The 13,859-nt window shown below is 36.3% G+C and overlaps 1 protein-coding gene across 4 annotated transcripts in view; it reads right to left on the bottom strand.

Moving 5' to 3' along the window:
* The window catches only part of LOC132124160 (rho GTPase-activating protein 29-like), a 49,581-nt gene extending 38,285 nt beyond the window's left edge, over positions 1-11,296 (bottom strand). For all 4 annotated transcript variants that reach the window (XM_059535025.1, XM_059535028.1, XM_059535026.1 and 1 more), the window contains exons 1-3: positions 11,165-11,296; positions 10,119-10,213; positions 9,258-9,630 (exon numbers count right to left, since the gene is read on the bottom strand). In XM_059535025.1, coding sequence (XP_059391008.1) covers positions 9,258-9,525 — 268 coding nt within the window. In that variant the 5' untranslated portion in view covers positions 9,526-9,630; positions 10,119-10,213; positions 11,165-11,296. The remainder of the gene's footprint in view (positions 1-9,257; positions 9,631-10,118; positions 10,214-11,164) is intronic.
* Positions 11,297-13,859: the final 2,563 nt, after the last annotated feature.

The following is a 13,859-nucleotide window of genomic DNA, read 5'->3' as shown; positions in this document are numbered from 1 at the left end:
GGAGTACAGCTGGATCACAGCTGCATTAAAATCCTAGAACAAGCCACTCAAATGACACGGGGCAGCTAAATTTAGGATGGAATTTCACAATGGATGATTCTGAATCTCTGAAACAGCATACTGGTTTTCTCAGAGGAACTGGTGCACTGCTGCAGGGCCATTTTCCCATAAAACTTCACAGTGGGGCAAAGAGAAGTTGTATTTCTCATTGTTTTAATATAACATAAACTAAATGGACATAAGTGTGCCAGTTTAGAGAGTATCACACGGGAAAGAAAGAAACAGTAATCCTGAAAACATTCCTGGCTCAATACCAGGAATGACTCACGGTGACGTCTTGACAAATGCTGGTGCTGTGAAACACCTGGTGAGAAGTTCTCAGCACCTAACAAGTTACACATTACTGAACACGCTGCAGGAATACTGTGAAAATTACCATTTTGCTCACCTTTCGCTGGTCAACCAAGCAATTAAGTCATTCGATACAAATGACTCATTGAGAATGCTGAAAGATTCAGCCAAACACTTCAAGTGCAGATATGACTCACTTTAAATGTAAAGCACTCAGTCTCATGACATAAAATCAGCTGTGCTACAACTAATCATCATTTACTTTGAATAAATGAATGAATGGTTGAGCTATGTTAGCTAGAACTACTCTAAACACATCTGAAATCTCTTCAGGATCAAAGCAGCCCATGTGTACGGTGCATGTGGACCCTCATGCCTGTGTTTGAAAGTTGAGGTTCACAGGGCAAACAGTGTGGGTCACCAGCCCCCAAATCACCTCACAATAGGGGCCAGAAAATCAGTTTTAGCTGATCAGAGGAAGCCCCCATGCACAGCAGGCTGGAGCACAATGTGGTGCCACTGGGGATGAAGAGGGGTTTAATCCCACTCATAGACTCGGCCCGCGCCCCACTGCGAGGGCAGCTTGGACCCTCCACAAACTCCACAGCCACGATTTGAGACCTTTCCAAGCCATTTTTTTAAAATTGGCCCAGTATTGGAAATAAAGTGGCATCCTTTTGTACATTACAATATAAAAGTAGAGGGGTTTGATTTTAATCATTGACTGTATGATAAAAATTATTCGACATTTTGTATGTTATACTTATACCTTAAAAGGAAAGTTTAATCATAAAATAGTATATTTTATATTATGATGTATACATACACACACACATATATTTATCTATCTATATGTATGTATGTATATATATATATATATATATATATATATATATATATATATATACATACACACAATATTAATACTATTAAATTATTAAAATTATTAATTTTAAAACTTAAAATAAAATACGTTGAAGCACTAAAATTACAAAAAACAAACAAACAAACAAATAAATAAAGACTAATGTAAACAAGGAAAAATTAAAAGAACCTAACAAAATTCCCATGACAAAGTGAAATTTTAATAAAACTACAAATATAAATAGTATATAATAAATATCTATTAATAAACTATTAATAAATAATTATAAATAACTATTAATAAACACAAAATGATACTTATTATATAAATATTGATACTGTTATCCAAAGTTACTTGCATTACATTTGAAGTACAGATTATATATATTCATGCATTCCTTTTAACAAAGCTTGCAATGGAGACAGATGTGTCATCCTCTAGTGTCTTGACCTACAGGAACACTTGCTAAATGCTATTTGTCTGTCGGTTATCCAATAGTCTGTATAGCCCGTGACAACAGCAGCACATTTTGAATATTACAAAAAATTACCTTTTTTTGACTTTGACTCCAACCATTATAACAGACTACAAAGTCACTGTACTAGGACAGGACAGTAGCACTGTCAATGTTTCATGTTGGTTCTTTTTGTCCAAAGTGTCCAACATTCAGCAACTGTTGATCTAAGACACTAAAGCAACAAGTGAGCGTTTGTTCTGGAGGAATGCAGAGTATGTGGGGGGATGGGAGAGGAAAGGACTGTGTTTCCCACCCCTATCAAAATGATGAGCCCAGACTGTGGTAATGGCTGACCAGGAGAGGGTCAATATTGATTTAACAGTTAAAAATACACCAGGCCTGTCCTGTCAGGGTTACACCAGCACAATCAAACAGGAACCAAACAATCCTGATATATTATAAAGTATGTCAGCTCTGATAAATTGATTCTCCTAAAGTTGAGATAACGGTTCATGTTTGAGAAAAAATTTTTACAGTTTTAAGACTTTGAAACATCTGTGAGCTATAAAGAAACCAAAAGCATTTGAAATATGAGGGAAATTATCATTTGATTATTTACCCATCCTGCACTTGGGGAGAATAGAAACAATTTACTGTCCCTTGGGAGCTGCTAATAAACAAATCTCCGCTCTGAGAAGCCTTGAGTTCACATAGACTTCAGGGCGACTAAAGCAGTTAGTGGATTGATAAACATAGATTCTATTTTGCGCTTCGGAATAACAGGTTTCGCCTAACGTCGGCCAATAGCAGCGTATTCTGGTCTATGTGAGGGTGGTTGTGTCAATTTCTCAGCATGCCAGAATGTTGTGTATAATTGCAATATAAGTGATACCATCTAAACAAGCGTCTCAGAGAAATGACACTGGAAATTTTGCATTCACACAGCACTTTCCAAATGATTATCCAAAAGGCAAAAAGCTCACAGTGGTTCCCGTCAGAAATGAGCAAGCTTGAATGGAGGGTCTCCAAAACATCATAAAGAGAGCAGTGAACCTTACACACTTTATTTCCCTCAGTGAATAGGGCCAGTATTCATTACAGGCAATCTTGTTTTTCATTTCCAAAATAGCTGACACATGCCAACCATCCTGCTGCTTGAAAAAGTCACCCATGGGACAAAAAGCAACACCTGACCAGCTCAGCAAATCAAAGACACGAGTCTCAAAATGTAAGACAAGAGGTCATTGCAACAATGGATGCTCTGTAAAGGCCATCTGCATGCTTTAATGTGTTAAAGTTACTGTTTTTGACACAAATAATATGTAAAATACCATTGAGCACTATAAAAGATACTTAAGTATGTCGGGGGTCATCTGCAATGCTATGTAGTGATATTTTTAAGGTCTGTATGGTTCATGCAAAATAAACAGTTTGTCTGATACTGATGAGCCAGTAATTATTATATTATTTAATTTTTATGGTCAATAAATGGGCAAAAAAAATTATGCAATAGAAATTATTTTGTCTAAAATAAATAACTATATATATATATATATATAATTATTTAAAAAATTCTAATAATAAAAATGTACAATTGAATGTGTCAAAAGATAAAATATATTATATATATATATATATATACATATACAGTACAGGCCAAAAGTTTGGACACACCTTGTCATTCAAAGAGTTTTCTTTATTTTCATGACTATGAAAATTGTAGATTCACACTGAAGGCATCAAAACTATGAATTAACACATGTGGAATTATATACATAACAAAAAAGTGTGAAACAACTGAAAATATGTCATATTGTAGGTTCTTCATAGTAGCCACAGTTTGCTCTGATTACTGCTTTGCACACTCTTGCCATTCTCTTGATGAGCTTCAAGAGGTAGTCACCTGAAATGGTCTTCCAACAGTCTTGAAGGAGTTCCCCGAGAGATGCTTAGCACTTGTTGGCCCTTTTGCCTTCTGTCTGCGGTCCAGCTCACCCCTAAACCATTTCGATTGGGTTCAGGTCCGGTGACTGTGGAGGCCAGGTCATCTGGCGCAGCACCCCATCACTCTCCTTCTTGGTCAAATAGCCCTTACACAGCCTGGAGGTGTGTTTGGGATCATTGTCCTGTTGAAAAATAAATGATGGTCCAACTAAACGCAAACCGGATGGAATAGCATGCCGCTGCAAGATGCTGTGGTAGCCATGCTGGTTCAGTATGCCTTCAAATTTGAATAAATCTCCAACAGTGTCACCAGCAAAGCACCCCCACACCATCACACCTCCTCCTCCATGCTTCACGGTGGGAACCAGGCATGTAGAGTCCATCCGTTCACCTTTTCTGTGTCGCACAAAGACACTGTGGTTGGAACCAAAGATCTCAAATTTGGACTCATCAGACCAAAGCACAGATTTCCACTGGTCTAATGTCCATTCCTTGAGTTCTTTAGCCCAAACAAGTCTCTTCTGCTTGCTGCCTTTCTTTAGCAGTGGTTTCCTAGCAGATATTCTACCATGAAGGCCTGATTCACACAGTCTCCTCTTAACAGTTGTTCTAGAGATGTGTCTGCTGTGTTACGTGGGAATGCATTGTGTTGTGTTGGTCTAGTGTTCCTTTTGGTGTGTTTCTCTTTCTTGTTACCCTCTAACTATCATGACTCGCAGGTGGAGCTGATAATGAGTGACCTGATTGGGGACAGGAGTGATTGCTGCTACTTAAAGCCACCTGAAGCATGGATCTGGAGCTCCCCGCTCTCATGGCTTCCTTGATTGAGAGACTTGTTGTTTTGTGTCTATGCTGTAACATACGGTGTACATGCTGACTGTGGATTGAGACAACTGTTGTAAATCATTACTTTACTTTTCTAAGTTGATCTGTTATGTGGAACTTTAATATTTATCTTAAACCCTAATCATTTGGAGCATAGTAGGGAGGTGGGTGCCTCTTTTATTTATTACTCGTTTTCTCTTGTTTGTGATAAGTAGGGAGGTAAGCTTTTGTATATTTTGTTTATTATCTGAATTCTAGGTTAGAATCCTTAATATAGTTAGCTTTGTTTTGTTATTTGTTTTGGCTTTTCCCCCTCCTGAAATGTATATGCTCTTTACTACCTTATGTTTAATAAACTTACTCTTTATACTTTAAAGTATCTTTGGTGTTTGAAGCCTTGGGAGTGAGAGCGGGGACTCCAGGGATCTTCTTTGGATCCCTGTTATTTGTTATGAATGTTTCTTCTGTTCTCTTTGAGTGGAGACTTTTGTTAATTCGTAACAGCTGCTAGAACTCTGTGTGCCATTGACCTGGTCTCTAATCTGAGCTGCTGTTAACCTGCGATTTCTGAGGCTGGTGACTCTGATGAACTTATCCTCCACAGCAGAGGTGACTCTTGGTCTTCCTTTCCTGGGGCGGTCCGCATGTGAGCCAGTTTCTTTGTAGCGCTTGATGGTTTTTGTGACTGCACTTGGGGACACTTTCAAAGTTTTCCCAATTTTTCGGACTGACTGACCTTCATTTCTTAAAGTAATGGTGGCCACTCGTTTTCCTGTACTTAGCTGCTTTTTTCTTGCCATGATACAAATTCTAACAGTCTATTCAGTAGGACTATCAGCTGTGTATCCACCTGACTTCTGCACAACACAACTGATGGTCCCAACCCCATTTTTAAGCAAGAAATCACACTTATTAAACCTGACAGGGCACACCTGTGAAGTGAAAATCATTTCAGGTGACTACCTCTTGAAGCTCATCAAGAGAATGCCAAGAGTGTGCAAAGCAGTAATCAAAGCAAAAGGTGGCTACTTTTGAAGAACCTAGAATATGACATATTTTCAGTTGTTTCACACTTTTTTGTTATGTATATAATTCCACATGTGTTAATTCATAGATTTGATGCCTTCAGTGTGAATCTACAATTTTCATAGTCATGAAAATAAAGAAAACTCTTTGAATGAGAAGGTGTGTCCAAACTTTTGGTCTGTACTATATATATATATATATAAATAAAAAATATATGATAAAGTTAAGTAACTCTCTACCCCCCACATTACCACACTACATACTTCAATACTGACCTCCGAGTTCAGAGCCCAAACTGCCAGTTATGTCCCAGGCCAGCGCAGACCCCAAAATAATCCAATCCAATTACCAACATGTCCATCATGTGCGGCCCCCTGGCAAGGTCACGACCTTTCAAGATATTCAAAAATCCCACTCTTTGTGAAGACATCTTTATGGATGCTGTCTAGACCTCATAACCGGGAACGATGTGAAAACAAGCCATCAAGATGTTTTTCCTTGATTTAAATCCATAAAAACTATTAAAAGCTGATCATGAAATATAGTGGCCAGCCTCGGCCTCTTAACTTCACTGTCTATGAGAGCTGATGTTCAATAATTGCCATTTAAGGTGACATGCTTGAATTCAGATAGAAAAAAATATATATAAAAATGAATTCCTACTATAGCAGACCACTTCTCCCTAAGGAAGGATCTCAGGGTTCTTGCTATTCTTGCATGGGAAAGTCAACTCATTGCCAGAAGCTGGCAGTTTGCTCAAAGAACAAAGCTAAGGAGGAGAGACAAAGGAAATCTCCATCACATCAGCGCATGCAAAGCAGCAGTTTTGTAAAAGGCTGAAATACTGCAAAAAGGCAATAAAGGCTCTGAAGGCTTTGAAAAACCAGGGGTGTCTTTCTACAGCCACGCATTGCAGAGACAATGCAGCCATAAACTGAAAGGATCTTAATCACTTTCAATCACACCAGAGCAACTGATTCCCAACAAGCTCTATTATGCTCCGCTTCAGCCCCACCCAGTTCACTACTAACAATTACTACTTTGAAGATGTGCACTGATGCAAAGCACTAATCACCCAGATACCGACCACATAATGCTCATTTCCTATGAACACCACTGTAAACAAGGCTCAAGAGCCAATTGTGAATGGAAACTTAAAATATTTCTTCATTTAAATGGACATCTGAACAAAGTGCCTCATGTACAATTTGGGAATAAATCAGTGGCTGTGGAAAAAAATATGGTTTGAGAAGATATGTGTTGCTTTTTACATGAGAGAATATTTAAAATATATACAAAAATGTAATTTACTGTATGATATATACAAAATTATTTTATTGGTATAATTAATATAAAATGAACCAACATTGTGTATTTTAATGCACATTAAATTTGGCAATTAAGTTTCTTGAAGGCAGTGTTTGTTTCTTTTTGAATTATATGATTTAATTAATCTTTTCACAACACTTATTAAACAGTTTATTAGCATCATCACTTTTCTCATCACATCTATGTGACATTAAAATGTATTATTGCTTTAAACATTCATATAAACTTAAATGTTTATGTATTTATTTGTCAAAAGAGCTGAACAAATGTACATAATATACATTTATATATTAATATCATATATTTTTTTAATATGTATAAATATCAATTTAAATATTAATATATTTATTTGTTAAATGACTGAAAAATATACACACATTTAAATATTAAAATTATAACTATAGTTAATATAATTTACAAATAAATATCTAAATGTATTTCTCAATTTAAATAAATGTTTTTTTTTTATCAAAAGACTGAAAATATATAATAAAATATAATAATTTATATTATAATATATTATATTATCCAAATATAAACATACTCATATATTTATTGGACAAAAGGCAGAAAAATGCTGAGAAAAACAAAAAAACAAAAACAAAACTATATGTTCAGCCCTAAATGTTAATAAATTCATACTGACAACAGTATTTCAGTGATGACACAAACGTTCACGGAACTCAACGAAGTAAATGTAGTGATTTACTGTTCGTTTGCACTTTAAAACTTTTCCTTGGAAAAGAGGCTCTTGAGTTCTTAGCACTCTCTCAAATTCAACTTCCTGTCCAATTAGTCTCTTTTCCTGCATTTAGCTGAATATCAGCCGATTACAGCAAAAGCGCTATATCATGAGTCATACGTCAGTGTGTTACTAAGCCTATTTAAATAATTCCTGCCGATATGTGCCACCAAGGCAGACACACAAAGGGATCTTTTCAGAAATGCTACACATGTGTTTAACCGTTAACCTTTTATCCCTAAAAGTGCAACTGTTCTGGCAGTGGTCTTTTTCAGATCTTTAATAAGGTCACTCTACGGAAAGATTCCACGCCCGAGACGGATTTGTAAAGCGCCACACTTTTAGAACTATGACAACAATGTAAGACTGACACATAGTTTGTAAGTCTTCAGTGATTGGGAGAGTAACACCCCCGCTCAGACCTGTTCAAGGCCCAAAGCTGCGGGAAGGAGAGACCTGGAGGCCAAAAGCACCGGTCACACACTGGCAGCTCTCAGAGTAACTCTCCTACCCAGCTGGGGTCAAGGACCCTCCATCATTCCTACAGACCCTGGACAACATGGCAGAGACACAATGGGAGGCTTGAAACACCCCCCATAACATACACACACAGCCACCCCTCCATCCCCTCCTTATTAAGGAACTCTCAAGCAAAGGCAAGGATTAGCGCACTGGATCCGATCCAAACAGACCCAAACAGTACTGCCCTGGGAACTGCCCATTAATCTTCATTCACTCCTCTATCATAAAAACTAAATGTATTGCTGTTTTAAAACAATTCACTTAAGATAACTGAGTACAGAGGAAAAGATTATTAATACGGTAATCTAATAGAGTATTATTTGATCAAATACTCCCACAATCACGGATGTTATGATTTTCACATTTATTTCACAACCAATTAGCCATTTTAATACTTTCCTAGCCATTATTGATTCGGCCACAATGTTTACAGTATATATATTATAAATATGTTTAAATTAAATGAAAATTTTCTGGTCACACCACAGAAACACTGACTCAAGTTTGGGGGTGGGTTTATATGTTTTTCTGGAAAATTTGCTGATGGGGAGTGACTAGGAAACCTGTTTGAAAACAGACACCTTTTTTTATATAATTCCATTTGGTGACGCCATTAAATACAGTATGTACACAGTACACATGCATCATGTAAACCAAACCTGTATTTTGGATGTGATTAATTGTGATTTAATTTAATCGATTTGACAGCACATATATATATATATATATATATATATATATATATATGTTTGTCTGTATATCTTAAATGTCTTTATTTTATTTTAAAAAGAAGGACATTTTTTATTTATTATGTTATGTTTATGAAGATGTTATGTTTTATAACATCTATAAATACATAGGAATTACAATAGGCCTATATACATTACATCTGGATTATATAACACAAAAATGTATTCTTTGCTCCAAATAAAGTGCAAATCATAAACGACTAACCTATCTAAACCTTTCTAAAGACAGAGGTAATTTCCGACTATGACTTAATCTTTGTTTGACATTGCTGGCATTGTTGAATGAACTCACAGTGTTGATGGCAAATAAACTTTCCCTTGCCATTATCCAAAAAAGATAAAGAAAGGTTAGTGACCGTAAATCCAAGGCTAACGTTGACCCACAACAGGCAGAAACTCTGACAACAACGAGCTCTTTTCACCAACCCTGTGAGGTCTCACTCTTACCTTTGGTGTTAAAAGCTTCCTTGAGGTGGAGCAGCGCATCTGCAAACCTCCGCACATCATTGACCAGCTGCATAATGCAATCAGGATCGGCACCTGCCATGTCCATGCTGTCCGACGCCGAGCTGACAGAGCTCAGAGAGCTGCTCTTCGCAGATCGGCCCAAACCCCATGACCCTGAGCCCGAAGAAAGGGGGAAAAAGTGGGAGTTGGGAAGCCGTGCCATTCCCAGCGATAGCTTGTTGAGTCCTCCACTGCTTTGCTGCAGCATCCCGGCAGCAAATATCCCAGCCGCAGCCAGTTTAAATGGATCCCAGTGCAACGTTCCCCGGAGACTCTCAGATTCCAAGAGTTTCCTCACCACTGACAGTTAGAACTGTGTGCACAATGGAGTCAACGTATGGTTAAACCTCTAATGTTTAAAGACAAGAACACTTCTATTTGCTGGACTTTACCGCACATACACACAGGGGAAATTTAAGCTGTGCTCTAATAGGGATGTCTTACACGCTAAATTGGTTTAGCCTTCACTGAGCCTCAGTGGTGATTTACATCTCAAATAAAGAAAGATTCCAAAAGACTTAAAGTGATATAGTCAGATATACTTTGAGATGGGGATATTAGTTATAAGCAAACCAAGAATTTCAAAGGCAAAAATTAGTCTTAGGAAATCTTGGAAAAGTTTTAATTTCACATCAAGCATGCAGAAAACTCTATAATGTTTCCATCAGACTGTATTGTTTCATATATAAGACTTGTGTTATTTATAAAGGACTCTTTTCATACCTTAAAAATGCAGGTAAAAACAGTCCTAGTATATTTACTTTTGTTCAAGATAAAATGCTTTGAGGAAACCAAACTAACCTCGCAGGCTGAAGATGAAGTAACATCTCACTTTGTCTTTGTTTGGGATTTCTGAAAGAACTCACACTGTGGATTGTAAATAAAGTTGTTCCATGCTGTTATTCATAAGAAAAGAAAGATAAAAACAAGGTTAGTAAGAACAAGTTAGAATACCAAATGTATTTTTTCCACCAAACCACAAGATCAGCAAAGCAATAACAAGAAATTCTTATATCATATCAAATATCAAAAGCATTCCTAATCATATAAAGTTAAAACTCCACAAAAAGTAACTATAACATTTACCCAGACATTTTCATTATAAAAAAAATGTTAATGTCATTACATCACACTAATTATTTTAGAGAACAACTGAATGACTCAAAAAAAAGAAAAAAAAAGTTTATACTGGGTTATGATGCAAATAAAAAGTAAAAGAGGAGCAGAATAACCATTTAAAGATCAGAAATACAGTACGATTTTTACATTAGGGTTAGTAATTGCTTTATGTAATTTCCACACAGGTCACGATTCGAGAATATCAAATCAGAAACAATTCATTTATTTTTTAGAAATATGAATTGAATTATTTTTAGAGAATATGATTTGACTTCTAACGTTAATTGTTTGTATGTTGGCAAATCCAAAGCTTTGGCAACATACAGAATGACAAATCAACAACCACTCAAATGTACAATTAAGTTCAATAAAGTGAAATAATGACCACAAACGAGTAAATTCTGACATAGACTGAACGCAATGTCAAATGACATATTAAGTCCACTCCCAAACAACACATTTCTTATGAAGACTTGTAATAAATGTTAGAGGAGGAAAGGTTTATAAACTTACCACAAACTAACTCAAAATTTGTACATTTATGGAACTTTATCTGTGATGCTGTTAATGCGACATCGCGCAACTCAATTTCTATTTAAAATACGCAGTGAAGCAATTCAGCAGTTTTTCAAACCTAGCTTTAACTGTTTACGTTAATCTAAATCCCACCAGCTAAGCAATTCAGTTAAGTTATATATCAAATATGTAATTTCAAAACGCATACTCACTTGAGGAGCATATCTCGATCATTGCACAGAGATGCATATACACGCGAAACCACAATATTTCCGAAATACCGTTAAATTCCCGGGTCTGCTCCACCGTTTCTGTCCCGTAAACCGAGATAATGCAGTCTAAACTGAACTTCAAATTCCGTTTGGCTTCGCCCCACCCTCTAGCGGCCATGTAACTCCTGATTGGCCCCGATGGGGAGAGGGGCGGGGCCTCCGTCTCCACCCACTAACAACAGGTGTAAGTGATGATGTACACGGCATCTATTATTTCAAAATATATAAAATAATGCCTTAAAATGATTTTTTTCTGAATTTACTGTTCATATCACGAATTATTAGGGAACTTAAAATAGCTGCTCGAGATTAGAAATTGAAAGGAAGGCTGATTTTGGAAGGGATTTGAGCCATCTAGTGGCTGCTTTTTAGTGTTATGTTCAAGCATGCAACTAATTATTAGAATACAGCGGACACAAAACGTGTGTGTGTATACGTGTGTACGTGTGTGTGTGTGTGTGTGTGTGTGTGTGTGTGTGTGTGTGTGTGTGTGTGTGTGTGTGTGTATACGTGTATAAACACACACACTCACAATGTCTATTCAGTTTTTATTAGGTTTTTCTTGTTTAATTTAGTTTTTATTTAGATTTATTTTAGTATAACACCACTTTTTATTATTTTTATTTCTGTAAATATTTATACTATTTCAAGTATGAATTTTTTATGGTTTTAGTTAACAGTCATAAAAAAGAAAAGAAAAGAAGAAGAAGAAGAAGAAGAAGCAGCAGCAATGCAGGAGAAGGTTTTAGTGGCTTTCCCTGGCAATAATCATATTAACTCCCTTATTTATAGTCAATACAGTAACTCTAATATTGTCATTCCCCCCCAGCATATTGTGGTGGTGGCAGCACACATCATATCCAGTCAACCAGTCCGGCCCAACAACCAGTTTCACAGAACATGAAAACATGAACTTAACAGTATATAAACATTTATGCATAAATAAACCCATTAAATCTCTTGCAGTATAGATGCCAGCTAATTCAAAGTATGTGGCAGAGCAATGCTAAGCCATTACGAATGATATATCTTCTTCCACTCAGGAAAATATTAGCATTCACTACCTTTCTCCTTCAGAGCTAATGATCCATCTGGCCTGACAGCATTCAGGCAACAGCAATGAATCATGCAGAAAACAGACTGTTGCATAGCCAAGGTGGAAAAAACAGCATATTCTATACAACAGTGAACAGTAAGTTTAGCTCTAATCCTAATCAAACACACATGGGCTTGCTAATCAATGTCTTCAGGATCATTAGAAAATCACATGTAGTTTTGTTTGCTAAACTCTGCAGGAAAGTGTATCTCTCAAGCCAGATTTGAGGATCACTAATACAACATCAGAGAACTTCAGGAAATCTTATCTACATCATTAGTCCTTGCCATTTCAAGCCCATATGACTCTGAGGATTTAATAATATAGTTCAAAATTAATAATAGGTAATTTAGGATAATTGCAAACCCCAGCTGCTATTTTTCTTAGAAACAGACTGAAGGCATGTATTACATAAACCATGAATGTGATATTTTTCTCCTTTTTATATTATAATTATTATCTCCTTTTATATTATATTATAATAAAATAATGAACTTTATTAAGTTTACATGAGTTAAACATTAAATAAGCAATAATCAGCAATGGCTAGAGTTAGTTTAAAAAAAAAGAATGCACACTTTAAATATTTAATAATCATTTTTTATTATGTTATGTCAAAAATGTGTCATTTATATAATAAATATTTTGATAATAGTGTACTTGTGTTTATTTTACTTATAGAATCATGTAATAAACGGCGCTCTCTAGTGGTCTTTTCTGTAAAGTCGCATTTCCCCCTCCCTTGCGTACGTAATCAAGTCAATTGCAAGGTCCTTAAAGAAGTGTATAATATGAAATATGAACTGTAGACTAATTTCCGCGAATCGGTTCTTTTAAGCACCTCGTTTCAAAGAACAGTTTTTTTTATTATTGTATTAATTTTAATATAACGTCATAGTTAGAGCAGTCTCATTTAACGTCTTACAATCATTTTCACAGGACATTTTATTTTTAAAAAATCTGCTAACGTTTTTCTCTTTTTTTGGTTTACCTTTAACTTACCTTCGGATCCATTGGTCAAATCCGAGGTTCACTCTAAATGGTTCACTCATCCGTCATCACTACGAGTCGAACGTGTTCAAAAAAGTCAATTCAACGAGTCAGTTGAGACTCTAGACGCGCTCTCTATGGCTCTCACCAATGCGAACGAATCATTCAGACCGGTTTTGTACATAGACATAATATACGTAGACGCCTCATGACGTGCTGGAGCGTGATCCAGCGTCGCCGCCATATTGGTTGGGTCTCTTCAGTCTCCACTCAACGCTAGCACCAGAGTCAATCGGAGTCAACGGAGAGCGAGCAATTATGCCCGTATTTTGTGCAGCTTATGGTTGCAATAACCGACGCATTATTGATACCAGATCGCATGGGGATTACATTTCACAAGTAAGATTGAATAATAATTTAGGTTATTTTACCATTTATACAATTATGTCATCGTAACTAACGTTACTTACGTGTAACGTTCAGCAGGAACTGGTAACTTTCTCTCATTATCTCTTGCTGTTTTTTTTTCTCTCTTCACACACAAGGTTT

This window comes from Carassius carassius, chromosome 42 (genome assembly GCF_963082965.1).
Source record: "Carassius carassius chromosome 42, fCarCar2.1, whole genome shotgun sequence".
Lineage (NCBI taxonomy): Eukaryota > Metazoa > Chordata > Actinopteri > Cypriniformes > Cyprinidae > Carassius > Carassius carassius.
The sequence above is the reverse complement of the archived record's forward strand: the minus strand, read 5'-3'. Positions and strand labels throughout refer to the sequence as shown.